The sequence below is a fragment of the Scyliorhinus torazame genome, chromosome 2 (assembly GCF_047496885.1).
Source record: "Scyliorhinus torazame isolate Kashiwa2021f chromosome 2, sScyTor2.1, whole genome shotgun sequence".
NCBI classification, from domain to species: domain Eukaryota; kingdom Metazoa; phylum Chordata; class Chondrichthyes; order Carcharhiniformes; family Scyliorhinidae; genus Scyliorhinus; species Scyliorhinus torazame.
In genome coordinates this window covers 165685972-165712466 of record NC_092708.1, presented here as the reverse complement: position 1 = coordinate 165712466, position 26495 = coordinate 165685972, and the positions used below count along the sequence as shown (strand labels likewise).

The 26495-nt window shown below is 49.2% G+C and overlaps 1 protein-coding gene across 1 annotated transcript in view; it reads right to left on the bottom strand.

The window, feature by feature from the left end:
- The window catches only part of kcnh3 (potassium voltage-gated channel, subfamily H (eag-related), member 3), a 1447071-nt gene that overhangs the window by 749478 nt on the left and 671098 nt on the right, over positions 1 to 26495 (bottom strand). The window contains exon 3 of the mRNA XM_072479207.1: positions 15129 to 15263. Coding sequence (XP_072335308.1) covers positions 15129 to 15263 — 135 coding nt within the window. The remainder of the gene's footprint in view (positions 1 to 15128; positions 15264 to 26495) is intronic.

Here is a 26495-nt window from a genome sequence, read left to right as displayed (position 1 = left end):
AAGCTTGGTGAATATTTTTGCCCGAGCCATCTCGCACGTGATCTCCTCACGTTTGGGTATGGGGTAGTGTTCCCTCATGATGTTGCGATTTAAGTCTTTCGGGTCTATACAGATCCGGAGCTCGCCGGAAGGCTTCTTGACGCACACCATGGAGCTGACCCATACAGTTGGCTCTGTTACCCGGGAAAGCACTCCTTGGTCCTGAAGGTCCTGCAGCTGCTGCTTGAGGCGGTCCTTGAGGGGTGCTGGGACCCTGCGAGGTGCGTGAACTACCGGGGTGGCATCCTGTTAAAGCCAGATTTTGTACGTGTAGGGCAGTGTACCCATGCCCTCGGAGCCACCCTGGTTGTGCGTGAGGATTCAGTTGAGCTGCGCCATAAAGTCTGCATCTGGGAATTCGGACGTGCCTTCTGGAGAGAGAGAGTGTACACGCCGAACGAGGTGGAGGATTTTGCACGCCTGTGCGCCTAGCAGAGAGTCCTTTGAGGAGCCCACGATTTCGAATGGTAGTATGGCTTTACGTTAGTTGTGTGTTACTTCAAGCTGGCACGACCCCGTGGCGGGGATGACATTGCCATTATAGTCAACGAGTTGACAGTTGGATGGCAGAATAGGTGGTTTAACCTTCAGGGTCTGGAATGCTGACCATGTGAGGAGATTGGCGGAGGCACCAGTGTCCAGGCGGAATCTGATCTGGGATCGGTTGACCGTCAGGGTGGCACACCACTCGTCGTCCGGATCGATGCTGTGCACTGACAGCGGCTGGTGCCTTTGACTCGGGGACAGCGTGTTCTTGTTGATGACAGCAACGCGGAAGGGCTCCCTGTCCTCAATGTCACTATCTGTATGATGTCGGGATCGATCTCGGTGAACGTGGGTTGAATTGCCCGAACGTTTCTGCGAGGCTGGTTAAACGGGTACGAGTTGGCAGGCTGAGCTGCTCGACAGCAGGCAGCATAGTGGCCCAAGTGGCCCAACCTGCCACAGCGTAGACATTGTCGCGCTTTGGCAGGACATTGCCGCTTTAAATGGGTGGAGCCACAGTTGCCGCACGTCGTGATGTCAGTGCGTTCATTGCGCCATCGCGCATGTGCGGTGCGGTCTTGCATAGTGCGCGCCTGCGCATCGCGTTCCTCTGCGTCAGCGTCCCCTCTTTTGGCGCGTACAGGCGCGGGAGGCCTCGGAAAGTGCGCGAAATGGCCGGCCTCCTCCAGGCCGCGGCCCAGGAAGTACTCAATCGTCTGGACCCGCTCCGCCTTGTGGGGCTCGTGCCGCGCCGTTTCGACCGCCTGGATGTGTGAGTACCGGCTGGTGGCGTTCTCATGCAGCATGCAGGTCTCGATGGCAGTCGCCAGTGTGAGCCGCTTGACCCGAAGGAGCTGCTGGCGCAGGGTGTCCGACATGAACCCGAAAACTATCCGGTCGCGTATCATGGAGTCAGAGGTGGTCCCATAGCCGCAGGACTGCGCGAAGATGCGGAGGTGTGTTAAATAAGACTGGAAAGGTTCGTCCTTACCCTGCAGGCGCTGCTGGAACAGGCACCTTTCGAAGCTTTCGTTTACTTCAACGCTGAAGTGTTCGTCGAACTTCAGGAGCACCGTCTTGTATTTGGTTTTATCCTCACCGTTGGTAAATGTAAGGGAGTTAAAGATGTGGATGACGTGTTGCCCCGCCGTGGAGAGAAGAAGGGCAATCTTCCTGGTGTCCGATGCATTCTCCCTGTCTGTGGCCTCGAGGAAGAGCTGGAAGCGCTGCTTGAACAGTTTACAATTGACCCCGAGATTGCCAGCGATTCGGAGCGGCGGCGGCGGGTTGATGTTCTCCATGGTGCAGGATGGCGGATTGCTGATACGTTGCAGGTAGGTCTCACAGGCGCTGGTTTGCGTCCACTTCTGGTATCATGTCGTGTTGGATGTTCTGATGTACAAACGATCCAACACGGCTGGAGATGGTGTAACTCAATTTTATTAACTACTCAACTGTAACAGCACACTGCTAACTTGGGTACGTGCATTACCAGCTAATCTGTGGACCCTGTCCTATCACTACCTGGGTGAGGCACTCAGCACATGGTGAATGTCTGAGTGGCAAGCTCTGAGCTCGGTGCTCTGAACTGGCTGCTGCTAGACTGAGCGGGAACTGTAGTGTCCCCTGTTTTTATCGTGTGTGTGCTCTCACTGGTGATTGGCTGCGATGTTGTGTGTGTGCTGGTTGGTCCTACTGTATGTCCATCAGTGTGTGTGTGATTGCACCATGATATGCTGATCTAAATATCATGACAACCTCCTCTCTCCCCCTCATCAGTCAAGGCGCCTGTTTCTCGATTTGCAAATGCACAAGTGAACCTTGCCATTGTGAATTCCCCCCAGTGGAGGTGGAGGTGGAGAATTGTGGGGACCCCGGAGAATACTGGATCAGGCCACTAATGATACGGAAACAATGTATACTGCACGTGCGGAGTGGAACACATTGATGCCGCTGTCGGGGCACCGGAAAATTGTGATTTGTGTGAAGTCGCGCCGGCCATGATTTCGGTGTCAGAACTGGGGCGTCATTCTCCGACCCCCCCAGCGGGTCGGAGAATGGCCGTTGGCCGCCGTGAATCCCGCCCCCGCCGGTTGCCGAAGTCTCCGGTACCGGAGTTTGGGCGGGGGCGTGAATCATGCCGCGCCGGTTGGCGGGCTTCCCCGCTCGATTCTCCGGCCCGGATGGGCCGAAGTCCCGCCGATAAATTGCCTGCCCCGCCGGCGTAAATTAAAGTAGGTATTTACCGGCGGGACAAGGCGGCGTGGGCGGACTCCGGGGTCCTGGGGGGGGGCGCGGGGCGATCTGACCCCATGGTGGCCTGGCCCGCGATCGGGGCCCACCGATCCGCGGGCGGGCCTGTGCCGTGGGGGCACTCTTTCCCTTCCGCCTCCGCAACGGTCTCCACCATGGCGGAGGCAGAAGAGACTCTCCCCACTGCACATGCATGGGAAACTGTCAGCGGCCATTGACACTCCCGCGCATGCGCCGCCCGGGGATGTCATTTCCGCGCCAGCTGGCGGGGCAACAAACGCCGTTTCCGCCAGCTGGCGGGGCGGAAATCCCTCCGGCGCCGGCCTAGCCCCTCAATGTCGGGGCTCAGCCCCCAAAGATGCGGAGCATTCCGCACCTTTGGGGCGGCGCGATGCCCGTCTGATTGGCGCCATTTTGGGCGCCAGTCGGCGGACATCGCGCCGTTGGGGGAGAATTTCGCCCCTGATTCTCCACCCAATTGTGTTTCTTGATTCTGGCGTTGGCCGCTGGAGAATCCCACCTGTGGTATGGGGATAATTGTTTTATCCTTGCTACTCAAGGAGTCTGAACCCCCCCCCCCCCCGCCCCCCGCAAGGGGCAGGGTAGCTTACCTGTATTTGTATAAACGTTTGGCAAGTGTGAAACCAACCGACAGAGAGATAGTACCCAATGAGGTTTCACCAGGGCTCCTGTATGAACTTGTTTAAATAAATGTCTTTTACTTTTACTCACTGTGGACTCCCCATGCCTTATTAAACTTACTTTTGCATATTTGTCTACATCCATTATATCTTCTCCGATTTTGAGGCTATGTCCGGAGAATGTGTCTAGCCTTATGCTGAAAAGGGCGGCCCCGTTCCCGCACCGATGTTTTGCCCGGTGGCGGGCTAGCAACCGCGCCACGTAAAACCCCCGGTGTGCCCGACAGAAACAGCTGGAGAATTGGCAGGTCCGGCCGTGACTGCGCATGCGCACGGCGATGACCTGCAGAGGTCGTGCCGTACAACACGGCATCGGCAGCACGCGGACCCGGCCTGCCAGATTGTGCCCCCCTGTAATCCTCCTCGCCACCTCTTGATCACCCCCCACCAGTCCCCCCAGATCCCGCAAAAGCCCCCCCGGCCAGCAGAACTGCTCCCTCTCCCGACTTTGGCGGCACTGGACACAGTCCGCGGCCACCACGCGAGGTTGATGAATACGCCGAGCATAAGTGATCCATGCCATCAGGAAGACTGATCATCGGGGGAGGGCCTTCAGGTACGTCCTGCGGCCGTCCCAGCGGCATGCGGCTTACTCACCAATGGCGTCATTTTGGAGGGGGGAGCATCCAAAAACAGGTGCAGCCCCCGATTCCGACATCAAAATGGATTCTCTGCCCGATCTCCGAATGCGATTTCGGCGTGGGCAAGCAAAGAATCCCGCCCATGAACTTTGCATATAAACATTACAGATGTAGAGCCAGGTTAAATTACAGAATGAGTTCCAAACACATGCCATCAGCAGGCCTATGATCTATAGAAGTCTTCCAGATATCGTAATATCAAAAATGTTGACTTGATCAGTAGGCCCAAATTCAATAAAAAAGTAATCTTAAATAAACACAGTTTATCGACAAAGTCTCTTAGCAATTATTTCACAGCTGTCTTTTTCCCATTGAAATGAAAGAGAACACGACTGTTTCCTTATTTAATGAATCCAAACAAACCTTTCAAAGCAAGGGTACTGGTTCTCGGGGGTGCAGGGAAGTATGTTAATACATTACTGACTAAACTTTCGGAAAACCCACAATCTTGACCAATATCTTGCTATCACAGGCACCAAGTAAAGCTTGGGAAATGGGACCGGGGTAAGGATGCAAAGCCAATCTTCTTACCATAGGATTACATGGAAAGTACAGAATAGAAAGAGGCCATTTGGACTAACCAGTGCATGCTGGCATTTATGCTCTGATGCACGATCAATGACCACTAAAGCGAGGTTGTAGTCCAACTAAGGCTTTAATAAGCTAGATGTTTCCCCCAGCAGCTCAGGTACAGAATGAAGGCTGCTGGGACGGCATGGGCTCTTATACCCCGCCTTGCAGGGCGGAGCTACCATACCGCTTGACCAGTAAGAAACATACAATATCTACCAATGGTGTTCCAGCATTACCAGGTACCGTGATACCTCTACACAGACTACCACATTCACCCCCTGTTAGAAAAGAGTCCGGCGGGGGTGGTGGCCTGATATTACAACATGGTAATGTGGTAGAAATTATAGTTATGGCGGTACCGTAATACCTCCATACAGCGTTTTGTAACTATTTACAATTCTATTTACTATTTACAATTTATGATTCATAATTAACTATACACTTTAAAATGAAGCAATCAGTCGATTGGGGGCCCTGGTCGTCCTCTGTGATCATCGAAGCTTCGGTGGTGACTCCGGTGGAGGCTCGGGCGTCTGTGACTCCGGGAGCGTGGCTTCGATCTCTGTGGCAGCTTCGACACCCCTAGACGGCGCTGGTGGGGAAAAAGGTTGACCTGGGAAGGGAGCATCTGCGTGGTGCAACAGTGGGTGGGGGACCTAGACGGGGCCGGTGGAAGGACCGATCCTCCTGTGAGGTGCACTGGTGGGAGGGAGGGTGGGACTGGTGGGAGGGAGGGTGGAACTGGTGGCTGGGGTGTGTGTGGGGCTCCGGCGGGTGCCAGGTCTCGTAGGGAGACCATATCTTGTCAGCCGCCGAGGTACACAACGTAGGCCTACTGGGGGTTAGCGTGGAGAAGGTGGGCCCTCTCGACCACCGGGTCCGACTTGTGCGCCTGCACATGTTTTCGGAGCAGGATGGGTCCGGGAGCTGCCAGCCAGGGGTCCCAGAGGAGGACTTCCTGGGGAAGACAAGGAGATGTTCGTGAGGTGTTTGGTTGGTTGTGGTACAAAGCAGTGACCGGATGGAGTGGAGGGCATCTGGGAGGACTTCCTGCCAGCGGGAGACTGGGCGATTCCTGGATCGTAGGGCCAGTAGGACAGTTTCCAGACCGTTCCGTTCTCCCTCTCTACATGTCCGTTACCCTGGGGGTTGTAACTGGTCGTCCTGCTTGAGGCGATGCCCTTGCTGAGCAGGAATTGACGCAGTTCGTCGCTCAAAAAGGAGGACCCCCTATCACTGTGTATGTAAGCGGGGAACGCAAACAGTGCAAAGATGCTATGGAGGGCCTTGATGACGGTGGTTGCGGTCATGTCGGGGCATGGGATGGCGAATGGGAACCAGGAGCACTCGTCAATCACGCTCAGGAAGTCCGTGTTGCGGTCGGTGGAGGGGAGGGGGCCTTTGAAGTCCATGCTAAGGCGTTCAAAAGAACGGGAAGCCTTTATCAGGTGCGCTTTCTCTGGCCGGTAGAAGTGCGGTTTGCACTCCGCGCAGATTTCCAGTCCCTGGTGGCTGTCCTGACCTCCTCGATGGAGTATGGCAGGTTGCGGGTCTTGATAAAGTGGAAAAAGCGAGTGACACCCGGGTGGCAGAGGTCCTCGTGGAGGGCTCAAAGGCGGTCCACTTGTGCGTTGGCATACGTGCCGCGGGACAGGGCATCAGGAGGCTCGTTTAGCTTCCCGGGACGATACAAGATCTCGTAGTTGTAGGTGGAGAGTTCGATCCTCCATTGCAAGATCTTATCATTCTTTATCTTGCCCCGCTGTGCATTATCAAACATGAATGCCACCGACCGTTGGTCAGTGAGGAGAGTGAATCTCCTGCCGGCCAGGTAGTGACTCCAATGTCGCACAGCTTCTACTATGGCCCGGGCCTCCTTTACGACTGAGGAGTGGAGGACTTCGGAAGCATGGAGGGTACGTGAGAAGAAGGCCACGGATCTGCGCGCTTGGTTGAGGGTGGCCGCCAGAGCTACGTCAGACGTGTCGCTCTCGACCTGGAAGGGGAGGGACTCGTCGATGGCGTGCATCGTGGCCTTTGCAATTTCTGCTTTGATGCGGCTGAAGGCGTGGCGGGCCTCTATCGACAGGGGAAAAGCTGTGGATTGGATCAAGGGACGGGCCTTGTCCACATAGTTGGGGACCCACTGGGCATAGTAAGAGAAAAACCCTAGGTAGCGCTTCAGGGCCTTGGAGCAGTGAGGGAGGGGGAACTCCATAAGGGGGAGCATGCATTCAGGGTCGGGGCCGATAACTCCATTTCGCACTACGTAGCCGAGGATGGCTAGGCGGTCGGTGCTAAACACGCATTTATCCTTGTTGTATGTGATGCGCAATCAATTACTCTCAAGACAAGGTGAGTCATAACTAATAGGCTTTAATCTGCTAGAACTATTCCCCAGCAGCTTCGATACAGAAAGTGAAGGCTGCTGGGACGGCCTTGGGTCTTATACTCCGCCTCTCAGGGCGGAGCTATGTACATCGGCCAATGGTAGACTCCTGGGTCTAGCCAATGGTCATCCACCTCTCAGGTACCGCAACACCTGGTATTACCACATTCGCCCCCTGTTAAAAAAGAATCCGGCGGGGTGATGGCCAGCGTTAATGTCGCCTTTCGCATGGTAGCACCAGGTATTGAGGTGTCATGATGTTGAGGGTAATAGCAAAGTGTTCATGGTGCAGCAATCAGTCGATCGGGTGGCCTGGTCATCCTTCTGGAGCGTCTTGGCTTCGGTGGTGATCCTGATGACGGTCCCGGTGGTTGCGATTCCGGGAAAGTGGTGTCGTCCTCCCTGGCAGCTTCATCACCCTTAGGCGGCGCTGTTGGGGCAAAAAGTGCCAGGACGGGGGTGCACCTGTAGGGGGCGTCGGTGCTGTTTCGGGCCGAGGCAGAGGCGGCGGGAGTACTGACCCTCCGGTCATGTGTTGCGGGGAGGGTGGGGGTGGGGGCACCGGTGCGGGGGCGCGTGGGGCTCCTGCGGGCGCCAGGTCCCGACGGGAGACCGTGTCTTGGCGGCCGTCCGGGAACGCTACATAGGCGTACTGGGGGTTGGCGTGCAGCAGGTGGACCCTCTCGACCAACGGGTCCGACTTGTGCGCCCTCACATGTTTCCGAAGCAGGATGGGTCTGGGTGTCGCTAGCCAGGTTGGGAGCGAGGTCCCGGAGGAGGACTTCCTGGGGAAAACAAGGAGATGTTCATGAGGTATCTGATTTGTGGTAGTACAGTGCAGCGACCGGATGGAATGCAGGGCGACAAGGAGGACTTCCTGCCAGCGGGAGACTGGGAGATTCCTGGACCGTAGGGCCAGCAGGACGGCCTTCCAGACCGTGCCGTTCTCCCTCTCAATCTGCCCGGTTCTCCGGGAGTTGTAACTGGTCGTCGTGCTCGAGGCGATGCCCTTGCTGAGCAGGAATTGACGCAGTTCGTCACTCATGAAGGAGGACCCCCTATCACTGTGAATGTATGCGGGGAAACCGAACAGTGTAAAGGTACCATGGAGGGCCTTGATGACGGTGGTTGTGGTCATGTCCGGGCAGGGGATGGCGAATGGGAACCGGGAGTGCTCGTCAATCACGTTCAGAAAGTACGTGTTGTGGTCGGTGGAGGGGAGGGGGCCTTTGAAATCCATGCTGAGGTGTTCAAAGGGACGGGAAGCCTTTATTAGATGCGCTCTCTCTGGTCGGTAGAAGTGCGGTTTGCACTCTGCGCAGATTTGGCAGTCCCTGGTGATGGACCTGACCTCCACGATGGAGTAGGGCAGGTTGCGGGTCTTGATAAAATGACAGAGGCGAGTGACCCCCGGGTGGCAGAGGTCCTCGTGGAGGGATCGGAGGCAGTCCACTTGTGCGATGGCACAAGTGCTGCGGGACAGGGCATCAGGAGACTCGTTTAGCTTCCCGGGACGGTACAAGATCTCGTAATTGTAGGTGGCGAGTTCGATCCTCCACCGCAAGATCTTGTCGTTCTTAATCTTGCCCCGCTGCGCATTATCGAACATGAAGGCAACCGACTATTGGTCCGTGAGGAGAGTGAATCTCCTGCCGGCCAGGTAATGCCTCCAGTGTCGCACAGCTTCCACTATGGCCTGGGCCTCCTGTTCGACCGCGGAGTGGCGAATTTCATAAGCATGGAGAGTGCGGGAGAAGAAAGCCACGGGCCTGCCCGCTTGGTTGAGGGTGGCCGCCAGAGTTACATCAGACGCATCGCTCTCGACCTGGAAGGGGAGGGACTCGTCGATGGCGCGCATCGTGGCTTTAGCAATGTCTGCCTTGATGCGGCAGAAGGCCTGGCAGGCCTCCGTCGACAGGGGGAAGGTTGTGGACTAGATCAGGGGTCGAGCCTTGTCGGCGTAATTGGGGACCCATTGTGCATAATAGCTGAAGAGGCCGAGGCAGCGCTTTAGGGCCATGAGGCAGTGAGAGAGGGGGAACTCCATGAGGGGGCGCATGCAAGCAGGGTCGGGGCCTATGACTCCACTTCGCACTACGTAGCCCAGAATGGCTAGCCGGTTGGTGCGAAACACGCATTTATCCTTATTGGTCAGATTAAGGATATTCGCGGTCTGGACAAATTTTCGGAGGTTGGTGTCGTGGTCCTGCTGGTCATGACCGCAGATGGTGACGTTATCAAGATACGGGAACGTTGCACGTAAGCCGTACCGGTCGACCATTCGGTCCATCTCTTGATGGAAGACCGAGACCCCGTTCGTGACACCGAAGGGAACCCTTAAAAAGTGTAGAGCCGCCCATCTGCCTCGAGCTGGTGGTAGGCGGACTTACGATCCACCATGGAGAAGACCTTGTAATGCGCGATCCTGTTCACCAGGTCGGATCTGCGTGGGAGAGGGTATGTGTCCAGCTGCGTAAACCTGTTGATGGTCTGACTGTAGTCGATGACCATCCTATGCTTCTCCCCGGTCTTTACCACCACTACTTGAGCTCTCCAGGGTCTGTTGCTAGCTTCAATGACTCCTTCCCTCCGTAGCCTTTGGACCTCTGACCTAATAAAGATCCGATCCTGGGCACTGTGCCGTCTGCTCCTAGTGGCGACTGTTTGCAAACCGGGGTGAGGGGTTCGCCAGCAGGAAGGCGGATCGACCTTGAGGGTCGCAAGGCCGCAGACAGTGAGGGGGGTATAGGGCCGCCGAATTTGAAAGTTAGACTTTGGAGATCACACTGGAAGTCTAAACCCAGGAGTCTGGCCACGCAGAGGTGAGTGAAGGATGTAGAGCCGGTAATTTTTAAACTCCCTTCCCTGGCCTGTGAGGTTTGCTACACAAAACCCCTTTATCTCTACTGAGTGGGAACCGGAGGCCAGGAAGATTTTTTGATTAACTGGGTGGACGAGGAGAGAACAGCGCCTTAGCGTGTTGGGGTGTATGAAGCACTCCGTGCACCCAGAGTCGATTAAGCAGGACGTCTCGTGCCCGTTGATTCGTACAGTTGTTGTAGCAGTTGAGAGTGTTCGAGACCAGGACTGATCCAGGGTCACCGAGGCTAATCTCAGCAGTTGAGTGTTCTCTTTGTGCGGTGTGTGGTCAGCCGAGCTGGGGTCCTGGGAGTCCATCCAAGATGGCGGCTCCCATTGGTCGCACATAGCTGGGGGTGCACAAAATGGTGGCGCCCATCCATTGAACGTGGCGTCCGCGGGACAAGATGGTGGCACCCGCATGTGGCCCTGGAGTAGGAAGATGGCGGCACCCGCTGGCCGCACGGGGACCGTGGAGAGGTTTGTGGTGGCGGTCCGCATTCGCCGCCGGCGACCGCACGGGCCTGGCATACCACCACGAAGTGGCCCTTTTTACCGCATCCCTTCCAGGTGGATGCGCGGGCCAGGCAGCGCTGCCGGGGGTGCTTGGCCTGCCCGCAAAAGTAGCAGTGGGGCCCCCCGGGGTTGCCAGGCCGCCTTGCAGCACAAGCTTGTGGGGGGATGGGGTATGTTTCGGGGTCGGCTACGGAGGGGTTCCATGCTGACCAGGGGGCTGCCGCGCGGTCGGGAACGTAAGCGCGGGCGTTTCTGGAGGCCACATCCAGGGAGCCTGCAAGGCCCCGTGCTTCCTTGAGACCTAGAGTCTCTTTTTCCAGAAATCGCTGGCGGATTTGGGAGGACAGCATACCTGCCACGAAAGCGTCCCGGATCAAGAGTTCTGTGTGGTCACTCACCGAAACTTGCGGGCAGCTACAGTTTCTCCCCAACACCAGGAGTGCACGGTAGAATTCTTCCAGCGATTCCCCAGGGATTTGTTGCCTCATTGCTAGCAGATGTCGGGTGTAGACCTGGTTTACCGGGTGAATATAATGTCCTTTTAGCAGCTCTATTGCTGCATCGACGTCTTCCGCTTCCTCGATGAGGGTGTAAATCTCCGGGCTCACCCTCGAGTGCAGGACCTGCATCTTCTGTTCTCCCATGGGTGTGTTTTTGGCCGTTCCGAGATATCCTTTAAAACACGCCAGCCAGTGCTTGAAGATTGCCGCTGAGTTCGCCGCGTGGGGGCTGAGTTGCAGACACTCCGGCTTGATTCGGAGCTCCATTCTTTTAAATCTAGCTTATTAAATTGATGCACGATCAATGACCACTAAAGCGAGATTTTAGTCCAACTGAAGGCTTTAATAAGCTAGATGTTTCCCCCAGCAGCTCAGGTACAGAATGAAGGCTGCTGGAACGGCACGGGCTCTTATACCCCGCCTTGCAGGGCGGAGCTACCATACCGCTTGACCAATAAGAAACATACAATATCTACCAATGGTGTTCCAGCATTACCAGGTACCGTATTACCTCGACACAGACTACCACATGCTCTATTCAAACCTCCTTCCATATTTTGCTGTCTTACTCTATCTGCATAACCCTCTATTCCCTCGCTTTCAAATACTTATGTAGTTTTCCCTTAAATGTATTGAAACAGATTGCTTCAACTATTTCCTGTGGTATGAAGTTTCACATTTTCACCTCTTTCTGATTAAGAAGTTTCCTCTAAGTTCTCTATTTGATCTCTATTTTATAGTTTTACTGTTTCTCAAATGTGGAAAAACTCTCTTAGTGTCTATGCTCTCAAAACGTTTCACAATTTTAAACCTCTATTACATCACCCCTCAGTTTTTGCTTTTCAAGGTTCACCTTTTCCTGATAGGCATAACATTCTATATCTGATAGCATCCTTGTACGTCTTCTTTGTACACCCTCCATTGTTCCTCTGTTCTTTTTGTGACATAGTGAGCAGAATTGTACTCCAAGTACTGTCTAACCAAAGCTTGATATAAGTTTAGTATAACTTTTCTAATTTCAATACTAACCCTCCATAAATAAACACTAGTATATGGTTTGTCTTTTAAAAAAATATCTTATTAAATTGTGTAGCCAATTTCATGATTTAATTATTTGTACTCCTTTATTCCACTGGAACATATGGATTTTTATTTCCCAAGTAACAAGTACTCTCTTAATTTTTCTTACTAAAATAAACAACTATCTCACGCTTAAAACTCATCTGCTATTTATGTCTTCTTTTAATTTATTCCAATCCTCATCAGTATTGACTGTCCAGCCAATCTGATGTAATTTGCAAATTCAGAAATTCTGTTTTTGATTCATTATAAATCATTAATGTGAATTGTGATCAACAGTAGACCCAGCACTGATCCTTGTAACACCCCACTTTTCACCTCTTCCGCTTCGAATAGCGACCTTTTACCTCTCTTCTCTACTTTCTGTCTTACAGCCAGATAGCTACCCAATCTTCTATCTTTCCCCTGACTTTATTCATTAGTCTATTGTTGTGGTACTTTATTATAGAATGTTTGGCAATCTAGATAAATTACATCTACTCCATTGCCCTTGTATAATCTCTCTGGTACCTTGTCAAATAATTCAATGAAGTTGATCAAGCAAGACTTAACCTTTTGAAATCCATTTTAACTATTCATTACTGTATTTTTGGTTTCTTGATGTTTTTCTATTTTCTTCTTTGGAATGGATTTCATATTTTCCCTTTCACCAATGTTATGCTGACCAGTCTATAGTTTTTCACTTGTCCAATGCCACTATACGTTTTTTTACTGGATTATCAAATGTGTGTAATTGTGCCCCGTTCTCTTTAAAATGTAATCTGTCCAGAACTAGGGATTTTATTTTCTTTGAGTTTGATTAACTTATTTAACAGTTTTCCTCTTTTTATGTCAAAAGGCTACATCTAATAAGAAACCGTGAGTGGCAATAAATGTGACATTTTCAGTTTGGCAAGCTAGTGGGGTGCCACATGGATCAGTACAACCATTTACAATCTAAAGGGACCGAGTATCTTATAGTCAAATTTTCTGACAATACAAAGTAGGTAAGAAAGCAAGTTGTGAGGAGTACACAAAGATTTTGCAAAGGGATATAGATAAGTTAAGTGAATGAGACAAAATTGACAGATGGAAAATAATGTGAGGTTGTCCAACTTGGTGGGAAAAATAGTAAAGCAGAATATCATGTAATTGGAGCAAAACTGCAGAATGCTGTGGGGCAGGAATCTTGGAGTCCTTTTACATGAGTTACAAAAAGCTAGCATTCAGGTGCAACAAATGATTAGGAAGGTACAATGAGCATGGAAGGCACATGGAGCTTGTAGTCTTTATTTAATTAGGAATGGGCTATAAAAGTAGGTAAGTCTTGCTACAACTATACTGGGCACTGGTGAGACCACACCTGGAGCACTGCATATCATTTTGATCTCCTTGTTTAAGAACTTGCATTGAAGGCAGGTCAGAGAAGGTTCACACAGTTAATTCCTGGGATAAAAAGGTTGTCTCATGAGGAGATGTTGATCAGTTTGGAGTTTAGAAAAATGAGAGCTTATCTTATCAAAACATTTAAGATTCTAAGGGGGTAAATATTGGGAGAATCTTTCCCCTCATGGAAGAATCTAGAAGTAGGGGGCAAAGTTTGAAAAGAAGGTGCTTCCAATTTAAGACGTAGGTGAGGACAAATTCCTTTTCTCAGAGGGTTGTTAATTTTTGGAATTCTCTAGAGTGCAGTGGAGGCTGGGGCTTTGATTATATTCAAGGCTGAGGTGGACAGATTTCAAGCCTACAAGGAAACTGAGGATTATGGCAGCAAGCTGGAAAGTGGAGTTAAGGCCACAATCTTATTGAATGGTGCAGCAGACTCTGGGTGGGAATGCGGTGGGATGGTGGAAAATGGCCTACTCCTATGTCCTGATGTAGATTACACCTATTAGCATGGTATATTCTTTATTATCTTTTACCTTTATACTCAGGGATTCTATTGCTATCTGACTGATAACTAAACCCTTTGTTCTACTGCTGTCACATTGGGCGTCATTCTCCGACCCCCCCCCCCCCCCCAGCGGGTCGGAGAATGGCCGTTGGCTGCCGTGAATCCCGCCCCCGCCGGTTGCCGAAGTCTCCGGTACCGGATATTCGGCGGGGGGGCGGGAATCGGGCCGCGCCGGTTGGCGGGCCCGTCACTGGATTCTCCGGCCCGGATGGGCCGAATGTCCAGCCGATAAATTGCCTGTCCCGCCGGCATAAATTAGAGTACCTATTTACCGGCGGGACAAGGCGGCGTGGGCGGGCTCCGGGGTCCTGGGGGGGGCGCGGGCCGATCTGACCCCAGGGGGTGCCCCCACGGGGGCCTGGCCCGCGATCGGGGCCCACCGTTCCGCAGGCGGGCCTGTGCCGTGGGGGCACTCTTTCCCTTCCGCCTCCGCAACGGTCTCCACCATGGCGGAGGCGGAAGAGACTCTCCCCACTGCGCATGCGCGGGAAACTGTCAGCGGCTGCTGACGCTCCCGCGCATGCGCCGCCCCGACATGTCATTTCCGCGCCAGCTGGTGGGGCAACAAAGGCCGTTTCCGCCAGCTGGCGGCGCGGAAATCCCGCCGGCGCCAGCCTAGCCCCTCAATGTTGGGGCTCGGCCCCCAAAGATGCGGAGCATTCCGCACCTTTGGGGCGGCATGATGCCCGTCTGGTTGGCGCCGTTTTGGGCGCCAGTCGGTGGACATCGCGCCGTTTGGGGAGAATTTTGCCCATTATCTCTACTAAGTACGCCATCTTCCCCTTTTTATCTTTTCTGGACATGTTACACCCTGTAATGTTTAATTCCTAGTCCTGATTTTTCTGTGGTCATGTATCAGCAACCCCTACTATACATGGTTCCTTGTAATGTCTTACTGTCTTAAGCTCCCCTGTTCTTTTATTGTCACTGTGTGCATTGCTGGACAGACAATTTAACCTCCTGATTTTTTAGATGACAATGACTTAGCAGCGACTAAAATTCTTGCTGGTATTAATTATTCTACACTAACCTGAATTAGAGTCTAAAGATCCTTTAAGTATATAAAACTGGTACACTGGGACCGTGAAATATTTATTGTATTACACATTCAACACTTTGTAAATAAGTCGATATATCCTTGTCAAAAACATTCTTTACCTGTATCTTTTGTGCTGCCTGGTGACAGCTTATTCTTGCTATCAGTGATGTCCTTATGTGAAGCCAGGAACAGCACAACCTCTCCTTTTTCATTCTTAATTGGGACAATGTCTAGCAGACACCAAAAGGATGCACCTGAAAACGAAGAAAGTGACAAGCGTATTATTAACAGAGAAGTATGACATGTAAGCCTAAATTATTGTAACACACTAAGTAATATCTATCAGAAGTTCTGTGCCAAAGGTTCCGAATTCCTCTTCTCTCTATGGTGAATAAAGGACAGATGTAGACTTACACTGCTCCTGTGTGCTGATTGCAGCAAAATCATGGAATTGTTTAGAAAGAGCAGGAGGTCTCTGATTGCTCTTTAGTGTGTACACAATAATCCATGACCAAGAGCTATTTCTGTTTACAGCATTTGACATATGTTATGCACCCTATTCATTACATCAGAGAACTCATACATATCAGTCGGAATTCTCCAGCAATTCGGATTCTCTTTTCCCACTGGCAATGCACCCCTGCCTTGGGTCTCCTGATGGTGTGAGGTGGCTTAAATGGGAAATCCCATTGACAAGCGGCGGATTCAATGACAAGAATCCCACTTCCAGCAAATGGCACGCCTTAACCTCTGCTCTCTCCACTGGGTGGGGGTGTCTTTAAGTAATGCCACCTCTCTTCCTCGATAGTTAAACAATATTGTCAAATTTGTCCAAATCCAGATCAGCCCAAATGACAAAGGAGGAATTATAGCTGAGATTGGTGTTCCATTCAACCAACCACCAGTCAGATGGACAAGTAATTTTGACTTTTCTAGATGGAATGCAGGTCAGGGTTGGCTGTGGTAGTTGAACCCCTTACGTTCATCTCATAATGAGATGAGGTTCTCTAGTGGTCAGCCTGGTAGCTATTTGCAAACTTAATTAAAAGCATGAAAAGCATGGATTTACAAAGAACAAAAAACAAAGAAATGTACAGCACAGTAACAGGTCCTTCGGCCCTCCAAGCCCATGCCGACCATGCTGCCCGACTAAACTACAATCTTCTACACTTCCTGGGTCCGTATCCTTCTATTCCCATCCTATTCATATATTTGTCAAGATGCCCCTTAAATGTCCTCATCGTCTCTGCTTCCACTACCTCCTCCGGTAGCGAGTTCCAGGCACCCACTACCCTCTGCGTAAAAAACTTGCCTCGTACATCGACTCTAAACCTTGCCCCTCTCACCTTAAACCTATGCCCCCTAGTAATTGACCCCTCTACTCTGGGGAAAAGCCTCTGACTATCCACTCTGTCTATGCCCCTCATAATTTTGTATACCTCTATCAGGTCTCCCCTCAACCTCCTTCGTTCCAGTGAGAACAAACCGAGTTTATTCAACCGCTCCTCATAGCTAATGCCCTCCATACCAGGCAACATTCTGGTAAATCTCTTCTGCACCCTCTCTAAAGCCTCCACATCCTTCTGGTAGTATGGCGACCAGAATTGAACACTATACTCCAAGTGTGGCCTAACTAAGGTTCTATACAGCTGCAACATGACTTGCCAATTCTTATACTCAATGCCCCGGCCAATGAAGGCAAGCATGCCGTATGCCTTCTTGACTACCTTCTCCACCTGTGTTGCCCCTTTCAATGACCTGTGGACCTGTACTCCTAGATCTCTTTGACTTTCAATACTCTTGAGGGTTCTACCATTCACTGTACATTCCCTACCTGCATTAGACCTTCCAAAATGCATTACCTCACATTTGTCCGGATTAAACTCCATCTGCCATCTCTCCGCCCAAGTCTCCAGACAATCTAAATCCTGCTGTATCCTCAGACAGTCCTCATCGCTATCCGCAATTCCACCAACCTTTGTGTCGTCTGCAAACTTACTAATCAGACCAGTTACATTTTCCTCCAAATCATTTATATATACTACAAAGAGCAGAGGTCCCAGCACTGATCCCTGTGGAACACCACTGGTCACAGCCCTCCAATTAGAAAAGCATCCCTCCATTGCTACTCTCTGCCTTCTATGGCCTAGCCAGTTCTGTATCCACCTTGCCAGCTCACCCCTGATCCCGTGTGACTTCACCTTTTGTACTAGTCTACCATGAGGGACCTTGTCAAAGGCCTTACTGAAGTCCATATAGACATCATCTACTGCCCTACCTGCATCAATCATCTTAGTGACCTCCTCGAAAAACTCTATCAAGTTAGTGAGACACGACCTCCCCTTCACAAAACCGTGCTGCCTCTCACTAATACGTCCATTTGCTTCCAAATGGGAGTAGATCCTGTCTCGAAGAATTCTCTCCAGTAATTTCCCTACCACTGAAGTAAGGCTCACCGGCCTGTAGTTCCCGGGATTATACTTGCTACCCTTCTTAAACAGAGGAACAATATTGGCTATTCTCCAGTCCTCCGGGACTTCCCCTGAAGACAGCGAGGATCCAAAGATTTCTGTCAAGGCCTCAGCAATTTCCTCTCCAGCCTCCTTCAGTATTCTGGGGTAGATCCCATCAGGCCCCGGGGACATATCTACCTTAATATTTTTTAAGACACCCAACACCTCGTCTTTTTGGATCACAATGTGACCCAGGCTATCTACACCCCCTTCTCCAGACTCAACATCTACCAATTCCTTCTCTATGGTGAATACTGATGCAAAGTATTCATTTAGTACCTCGCCCATTTCCTCTGGATCCACACATAGATTCCCTTGCCTATCCTTCAGTGGGCCAACCCTTTCCCTGGCTACCCTCTTGCTTTTTATGTACGTGTAAAAAGCCTTGGGATTTTCCTTAACCCTATTTGTCAATGACTTTTCGTGACCCCTTCTAGCCCTCCTGACTCCTTGCTTAAGTTCCTTCCTACTTTCCTTATATTCCACGCAGGCTTCGTCTGTTCCCAGCCTTTTAGCCCTGACAAATGCCTCCTTTTTCTTTTTGACGAGGCCTACAATATCACTCGTCATCCAAGGTTCCCGAAAATTGCCGTATTTATCTTTCTTCCTCACAGGAACATGCCGGTCCTGTATTCCTTTCAACTGCCACTTGAAAGCCTCCCACATGTCAGATGTTGATTTGCCCTCAAACATCCGCCCCCAATCTTAATTTATCTTAAAATGATTTGTAAGTGGAATATCCCTTAAATGGAACTACAACAACTTACATTTATACACTGCCTTTAATATAATAAAACACCCCAAGGAGAGTCATCAGACAAAATGTGACACTGAGTGATTTAAAGAGACATTAATGCAAGTGACCAAAATCTTGGTCAAAGAATTGCTGCTTGGCCAGGCAGTGTTGCCTTATCATGAAGGTGACCCTAAGTGCCATGCGGTTCTTTTCCATAAAGCTAGTTGGTGAAGGATAGAACTGGAACCAATTTTTATACACTTTTATATTTATTTACAGAATGACATGTTAAAAGTATGCAATTCCTAACCCAACAACCGCAGTTTTAATCTAAAGCTATTTATAGGGACTCAGGTGAATTCCTAGTTAATGCCCCCACCTTCATACAATTAAACATAATTAATACACAATTCTCTCTTAATAAAAATTAGAGCTAAACTGTACAACTACAATTCCTAAACAATTTAAAATAAAAGACTTTATACTCTGTACAAAGAGAGATGCCCCCTCTAGGACACCGTACAATTTCTTTGTACCATATTTATGGGGAGATTTACCGGCCGGGTCCTGCCCAAACGAGGGCGCAATGCGGCCAGGAGATGATGGGAGACTCCTCTTCTGGGATTTACCTGCCTCGCGAGATCTGACGGGTTCTCTGGAGATGCCGCAATTGGGATGCCACCCATTGTGGGCAGTATCGGTATTTGGCAAATCTGCATATTAGAGTGAGTAGCTAGCCTCACTCTAATATACATTTGCCTGATCTACCCGAGGCGTTGGGGTCTAATCTCGGAGACCTGAAGCAAGCGCCGTTCAGTACTGGTCCCCACAAATGGGGACGAGGCGGGACGGCACTTGGGGAGGATCTCTAACGGGATCGGAGGCCCCCGAGTGATTGGCCTCTGGGTAGGGTGGCACCCTGGCACTGCTGATGCCATATGGTTACCTTGGCACTGTCAGCCTGGCATCCTGGCAGTAGCACCTGGGTGCCACCTGGCATAGCCATGGTGCCCATGTGGCATTACCATACTGGTAGGGTGGCAGTGCCAATGCCAGGCTGGCATTTTGCCCATGCTGGAGATCGGGTCTGAGGGGGTGCCCTGCCTGTATGAGGGGCATCCTAAGGACCCCTTTATAGGTGAGTTGGGGCATTGGGGGGGATTTGGGGGTCATGTCAGTGGATTCAAGAGATTGGGGCACCAGTTAAAAATGGCATCTTGATCGCCTCCAGCATTGAGGAGTGAGGCCTCTGGGCAGGGGAGGGGCGGGAGTCGTTACCCGTTGGGCCACCAAAAAAAAACAGGGTGCCATTAGATAGCAGGGTAATTCCCACTGCACAAGCGCAGGGGACGACCCCTCGATTCCCATCCAGACCGGGCTCTTTTTTTTTGTTTAGATCATGCCCATTATTTGAAAATAATCAGACAGTTGATGACTTGCACAAACTCATTTGATTTTAGAGATTCCCTTTCTCTTTAGCATTTCTTTAAGCCAGCAAGGTAAATCTCACTCTAATTTTTCATATCTTGTACATTGTCCAACAATAAGTAATTATCTACATAACATTCAATGGGTATACCATTCTGGGTATACCAGACATGGGTATATCTTCAGTCTGCCCATTGTACAGAATCTCATTTAAAATATTTGACAAATAGAATGCACTGTCTCCACAAGAGCCCATGTTTTAGCAGCTAAAATACTTTTAACACACCTTTTATGTTCTTATGTTTCCAAGTTAAAGGATAATATTTTTAATTTTGATCCATAAGAAATATTATGAAACCAGCTGAACTAGAATACCCATCCAGATTTAATTTTGATATTTTACTTGCCCTTAACATAGTCTCTACTTTAGGGTGTTTCAGTGTAATATTTAACTCCAATATATCAAAACTAGTCTGGTCTAGCCTGAGAGCCGAGCCAGTTCAACGCATCCATCAAGCTTCGCAATTGTTCTGCATCTTCTTTAGATATAACATTTTTGCCACAACTGCCGAGCTCTAGGGCAATATGACTGGCGGGTTACCCAAAGATGCGCTGGTGAACCCACTCCACAAATGCTTTCTGGTAAGAGTCGCATAGCAATTGCCTGGGAAGTGCAAACATCCAGTGGGCAATTGCCCAGCACTGGGCACCATCCAAAAATGCAATTTAAATCACAAACTTGGATAGTTCCAAATGTCTCCCATCAAACCTTTAGCAGTTAGAAGAATTAAAACTACCGCCATCTTCTGGATAACTGTAGTTTTCTGTGGTTCGCTGTAACACTGACTGCAACAAGGACGGTAGAAACAGGAAGTTTATTTCATTAACTCTGCAGCTGTAAGAAAACATTTGTGCTCTGCCCAAGGTCCTGGGGAAATCTGGCACTCTCCTGCACATGACGCTAGACATAGTCATGTGATGCCCCAGTCTAGATCCTCCCTCATTAGTTTGGGCCCTCAGAGGTATGAGGTTTAACGGTGTACGCAGTGAGAACTATATACAGACATACGTGTACAAAAGCAATTAGCTATACAATAGTGTACAATAGTTTGTGTGAACTATGAAACACAGGTTGGACTCTTACAACTTGGTGCATAGCCGATTATGTGCACGTCTCCACCTTCTTCCAGCACGTGGTGGGAGGGAACAACAGAGAAGGCAAAACAAAACAACGTTCGCCATCCAAGCATGTCTATGAGGTGATGAAATCCCAGTATCGTGTGTTGGGCTTGCTTAAACGCCTAGAACGTGTGATAACACCAACAAGTGGAAGAGAGACTATTCTATGGCCCGTGTCCATTTTTCTGGACTCACGAGACACATTGTGTGTATGTTGTACAGACATGGAACCACCAAATCGGACTCCGATGGGGTCTTCAAGAACATGGGTGTGGAGGGCCTGTGGTCAAGGTAAGGCAGTTGAGTTGCAGCATCAGCTGTCGGTGATAGCTCTGTTTCTTACAAGAGGTGACATCAATTGTGTACTTAGTGACTTCCGTTGGATGCTACGACATAGCTTCTGGGTTAGGGGCCTAGCTGTTGACCACTGCCTACTGGTCATGGCTATGTACGTGCGGTCTGGATCTTGACCATTTGTCCAGGTTCCATGGGCTAAGGCTGTGCACATGTTGACAGTAATGTGCCTTATTGCGTAGCCTGCATTACAACAGTACACGTTGTACATTAGATTCAAGTTGGTCTGCAACAGTGGGAATCGTGCTCCTATTACACCTGGAAAAATGTCGCTGTGCGGACAAGGTGTAGACCATGGCAAAACACCTGTGTCACACACTTCAACCGATATGTTGCTTAAAGACATTTACCCAGGTACTCTGTCGTATTGAAACCAACAAGATACCACACACGTCAAATTCAGATGAAACAGTCGCAACTTTATTAGTCAAATGGCTAAAGCATGCAAATTTATTTAACATTGATGACAATACTTTTGTCTATCTGCCCGAGACATAGATACATGGATATATAGAAGATAGGAGCAGGAGGAGGCCTTTTGGCCCTTCGAGCCTACTCCGCCATTCATCACGATCATGGCTGATCATCCAACTCAATAGCCTAATCCTGCTTTCTCCCCATAGCCTTTGATCCCATTCTCCCCAAGTGCTATATCCAGCCGCCTCTTGAATATATTCAAAGTTTTAGCATCAACTACTACCTGTGGCAATGAATACATAGGCTCATCACTCTTTGTGTGAAGAAGTGTCTCCTTATCTCTGTCCGAAATGGTTTACCCTGAATCCACAGGCTGTGACCCCCTAGTTCTGGACACACCTATCATTGGTAACACCTTCCCTGCATCTACCCTGTCTAGTCCTGTTAGAATTTTATAAGTCTTTATGAGATCCCCCCTCATTCTTCTGAACTCCAGCGAGAACAATCCCAACCTAGTCAATCTCTCCTCATATGACAGTCCCGCCATCCCTGGAATCAGTCTGGTAAACCTTCGCTGCACTTCCTCAAGAGCAAGAACATCCTTCGTCAGAGAAGGAGACCAAAACTGCACACAATACTCCAAGTGTGGCCTCACCAAGGCACTGTACAATTGCAGCAACACATCCCTGCTTCCATACTCGAAACCTCTTGCAATGAAGGCCAACATACCATTAGCTTTCTTTACTGTCTGCTGCACCTGCATGCTTACCTTCAGCGAATGGTGCACAAAGACACCCAGGTCCCGCTGCACACTCCCCTCTCCCAATTTACAACCATTCAGGTAGTACTTTGCCTTCCTGTTTTTGCTTCCAAAATGAATAACCTCACACTTATCCAATTTATACTGCATCTGCCATTGGTTTGCCCACTCGCCCAACCTGTCTAGATCTTGCTGTAGGATCCCTGCATCCTTGTCACAATTCACCCTCCCGCCTAATTTGGTATCATCTGTAAACTTTGAGATGTTACATTTTGTTCCCTCATCCAAATCATTAATATATATTGTGAATAGCTGGGGTCCCAGCACTAATCCCTGTGGTACCCCACTAGTTACTGCCTGCCAATTTGAAAAGGACCCATTCATCCCTACTCTTTGTTTCCTCTCTGCCAACCAGTTTTCTATCCACCTCAATTCATTTCCCCCAATCCCATGCGCTTTAATTTTGCACAATAATCTCGTACGCGGGACTTTGTCAAACGCCTTCTGAAAGTCCAAATACACCACATCGACTGGCTACCCCTTGTCGACTGTACTGGTTACATCGTCAAAGAATTCCAACAGATTTGTCAAGCATGATTTTCCCTTCATAAATCCATGCTGAGACCTTCCTAGTAATACTCCCATGGTGTGCACAAACTTGTAAGGTTCTGGCAAAGTTGGCATAACGTAGAAGTTCATCTCTCCCTCTCTATGTCTCTCTCTTTACCTGAGCCGGCTGTCTAGGTAGGGTGTCTGTCAGTCTTTGGTGTAGGTTTCTTGGTTGATGGAATGGATGAGAGAGAGAGGTTCAAGGTCAGCCTCCAACGTATACACCTTTCTGGTATTTTCCAGAAAGCTCTGTCACGTCCTCCAATCGAGATGCAGCCCTTAATTGGTTTTGATGTATCCCGGAACGTTTATCATTCCACTGAAAAATATCAGCTGCTGTGAACGCCCACGGGAGGTATTGGATCTCATGCAGTTGTAACGGGTCTTTTGCTTGGTGTGGCTTTAGCGCATTACAAGGAGCACCTCTTGATACTTCCCTGTCTACATCAGCACACATAGAAGGCCGTCACAGCAATTCTTTGGCCCTGGCTTTAGTTGCTTTCAACCCAGGGTGCCCTTGGTGCAGCTGTTGGATGTAGTGGACCGCTGGAGGGAGGCGGAATAACAAATCATTGACCATGCAAGATTAGGATATCTTGTATGCTTAGTTCTTCTCTGAAGGCAAATAATGGTTGAAAGGCGACTATATATGAAATTTTGGATATGCATAAACTAGGGCAAGGAGCTCCTTCTCGATTTGTGCATAACGAGTCTCCATTCAGTGAGAACCCTTGAGACAAAGGCAATTGGTCGACCATTTTGTATATATCTGCATCGTGTCCATACTAGGAGCATCTGCTGAGATTAGGACAGGCATCTGAACAAGAATGTACTGTAGTACCGGTGGGATTGCTAATGCGCGTTTGAACCTGTTGATAGATGCTGTGTGATATTCTTGCTAACATAATTCGTCATCCTGAAGAAGGAGTTAACAAAGTGGTCCAGTGCCCTCACTATAACACAGAATTAATTTGGAAAGATAGTTTGTCATGCCCAGAAAATGCTGAAATGATGCTTGTCTACCGGGTCATCTATTTGTTGAATGGCTGCGGTCCTGTCTGAGTTAGGTTTCACGTTATCAACCATGAGTAAGTGGCCTACATATGAAACCTGATTTATCATGAATTTGCATTTTGCAAGGTTGAGCTTCAATTGGAGATCCCTGACTTTGTCCAGGACATGGTGAAAACGTGCATCATGTTCTTGCACATTTCAACTCCAGATCAGGATATCATTGACTATGATATTGCATGGTTGATCCACAAAGAGTTGCTCTATGCACCGCTGGAAGATCTCGCTGCTGGTGGAGATACCGTATGGCATACGCAAAATATGGTATCTGCCTACCAAAGACATGAATGTAGTCAGTTTTTAAATCAAACAGGATCTGCCAAAATCTACATTTAACATCAAGAACATTTATGGCATGACTGATATTACCTGCTCCACTGTCTTCATGTGGTGCTATGGTCTGACTAATGTTTTGTTCAGATATACTGGCTCAATGCATATCCCGACTGTGCCATCCTTTTTTACTGTGACTACCATTGCTGAGGCCAATTCCATGGCCTCATCTACTGGGGTAATTATGCCCAATTCTGTCATATGATACATCTCATTGATGACTTTTTGCTCATGGCTACTGGTACTCTTCTTGGGGCGCATATTGTCGATGTAACTGTCATTTAATCACACGTGGGTAGCACGGTGGCTCAGTGGGTTAGCCCTGCAGCCTCACGGCATCGAGGTCCCAGGTTCGATCCTGGCTCTGGGTCACTGTCGGTGTGGAGTTTGCACATTCTCCCTGTGTCTGCGTGGGTTTCGCCCCCACAACCCAAAGATGTGCAGAGTAGGTGGATTGGCCAGACTAAATTGCCCCTTAATTGGAAAAAATGATTTGGGTACTCTAAATTTTTTTTTAAACAACTTAATCACACGTGATATGCGACTGGTAGTTTGTCGATGAGCTGGCAATCGAAAACGTCGCTGTACATTGTCACCTCTGGGGCTTGAAGTTGTACGATATGCACTCCTGGGCCAAGTCGAATGAGCCCTAGCATCATGAGCCCTAGCATGATGCTACCTCAAAGTCCAAACAGTGGCTTCACATTCAAAGTTTCCTTGTGCACAATGAAGGGCAGTTACACCCTTGGTGGTGATTGTCTGCCTGACTAAACTACAAAGTCAGGCTGCTGGTTAGGATCTGGTACCGCATCAGGGTCTATCTCCTGTAGTTTTTTTGCTAGGTAGTACATTAAACTTTACCCCAGTATCGATCTTAACTCTAAGTCTGGCGTTACTAGAGAGTACATGTAGGAAAGTGAGGATCTCTCCCTTTTCCGTGGCAGGTTCTACACTTTTGCATTATAATGTTGATGTTAGTGTTGATTACATGACTGTACTACTTGGGTTGAATTATAATTCACTGGTCTTACTGGCTGTGCTGAGCCCTTGGGGATTGATTAGCAGCCACGCTGCTGTTAACAAAAAAAGGCTGTTGTTGCTTGGACCTGTAGCATTTGGCAAAGTGGTTCCACTTTCCGCATCCATTGCAATCTTTTCTGAATGCAAAACATAGTGCTCTGTTTTGGGGTGCTGGCTGTTGCAGTTGGAGCAAAAAAGTAATTGGCCCTCCCAAGCTGTACCATTTCCTGCCTAAATTCTCAGACTCAGATGTCTCACACTGTTCGTTGATCATGCACACTTCCACTGCAGACTGCAATGTTAAATCTTTTTGTTGCAGTAATTCTGATCCGATCGTTTATTCCGAAAACTAGCCAATCCCTCACAAACTCATCTGTAAATTTACAAATGTGCATTTTGTCGCTAAAATATTGAAAGTGGCTGCATAAGATTAATAGACTGTTGTGTTTTTTGGCTGGTGGAATGAAAAACATAGCGATCAAGAATCTTAACTAGAAGGCAATTGACTTCAAATTTGTTCAAAATGATCTCAGGGTTTTCTTTCTCGACATTGGATTGGAAGGTAAATGATCAAAATTTTGCAATTGCTTTGGGATCCGCTAAATTCAGCAAAGTGTATGCCTGTACATTGTTTGGTTTGTCGTAAAACATTGTACCGCAGAATATAAACCAGTCTTGTTTAAACTTCTCCCAGTTGTCTGCTATATTTTCATTGAAGATTAAGGGGTCAAAGTTTGAAGTCCTTGCGCCTTGCTGCCGACTCTGACACCATGTAGTTTTTTGCAACATGGACTGCAACAAGGACTGTAAAAACAGTGAGCTTATTTAACTATCTCTGCATCTGAAAGAAAATGCTTATGCTCTTCCCGAGGTTGTGCCACGTGACCCGAGACGTGTCCATGTCTTCACATGACAATCCGCTCCAGGCTCTGTGTCATCTTTAGGTAAAACATATTTTAAAGTATGTTTCTTGAAGATTTTACATAATAATAAACAAACAACAAGAACACAAGAATACAAAAATTCCAATCAAACAAAAGCAAATAAACCCATAATTGACTTAAAC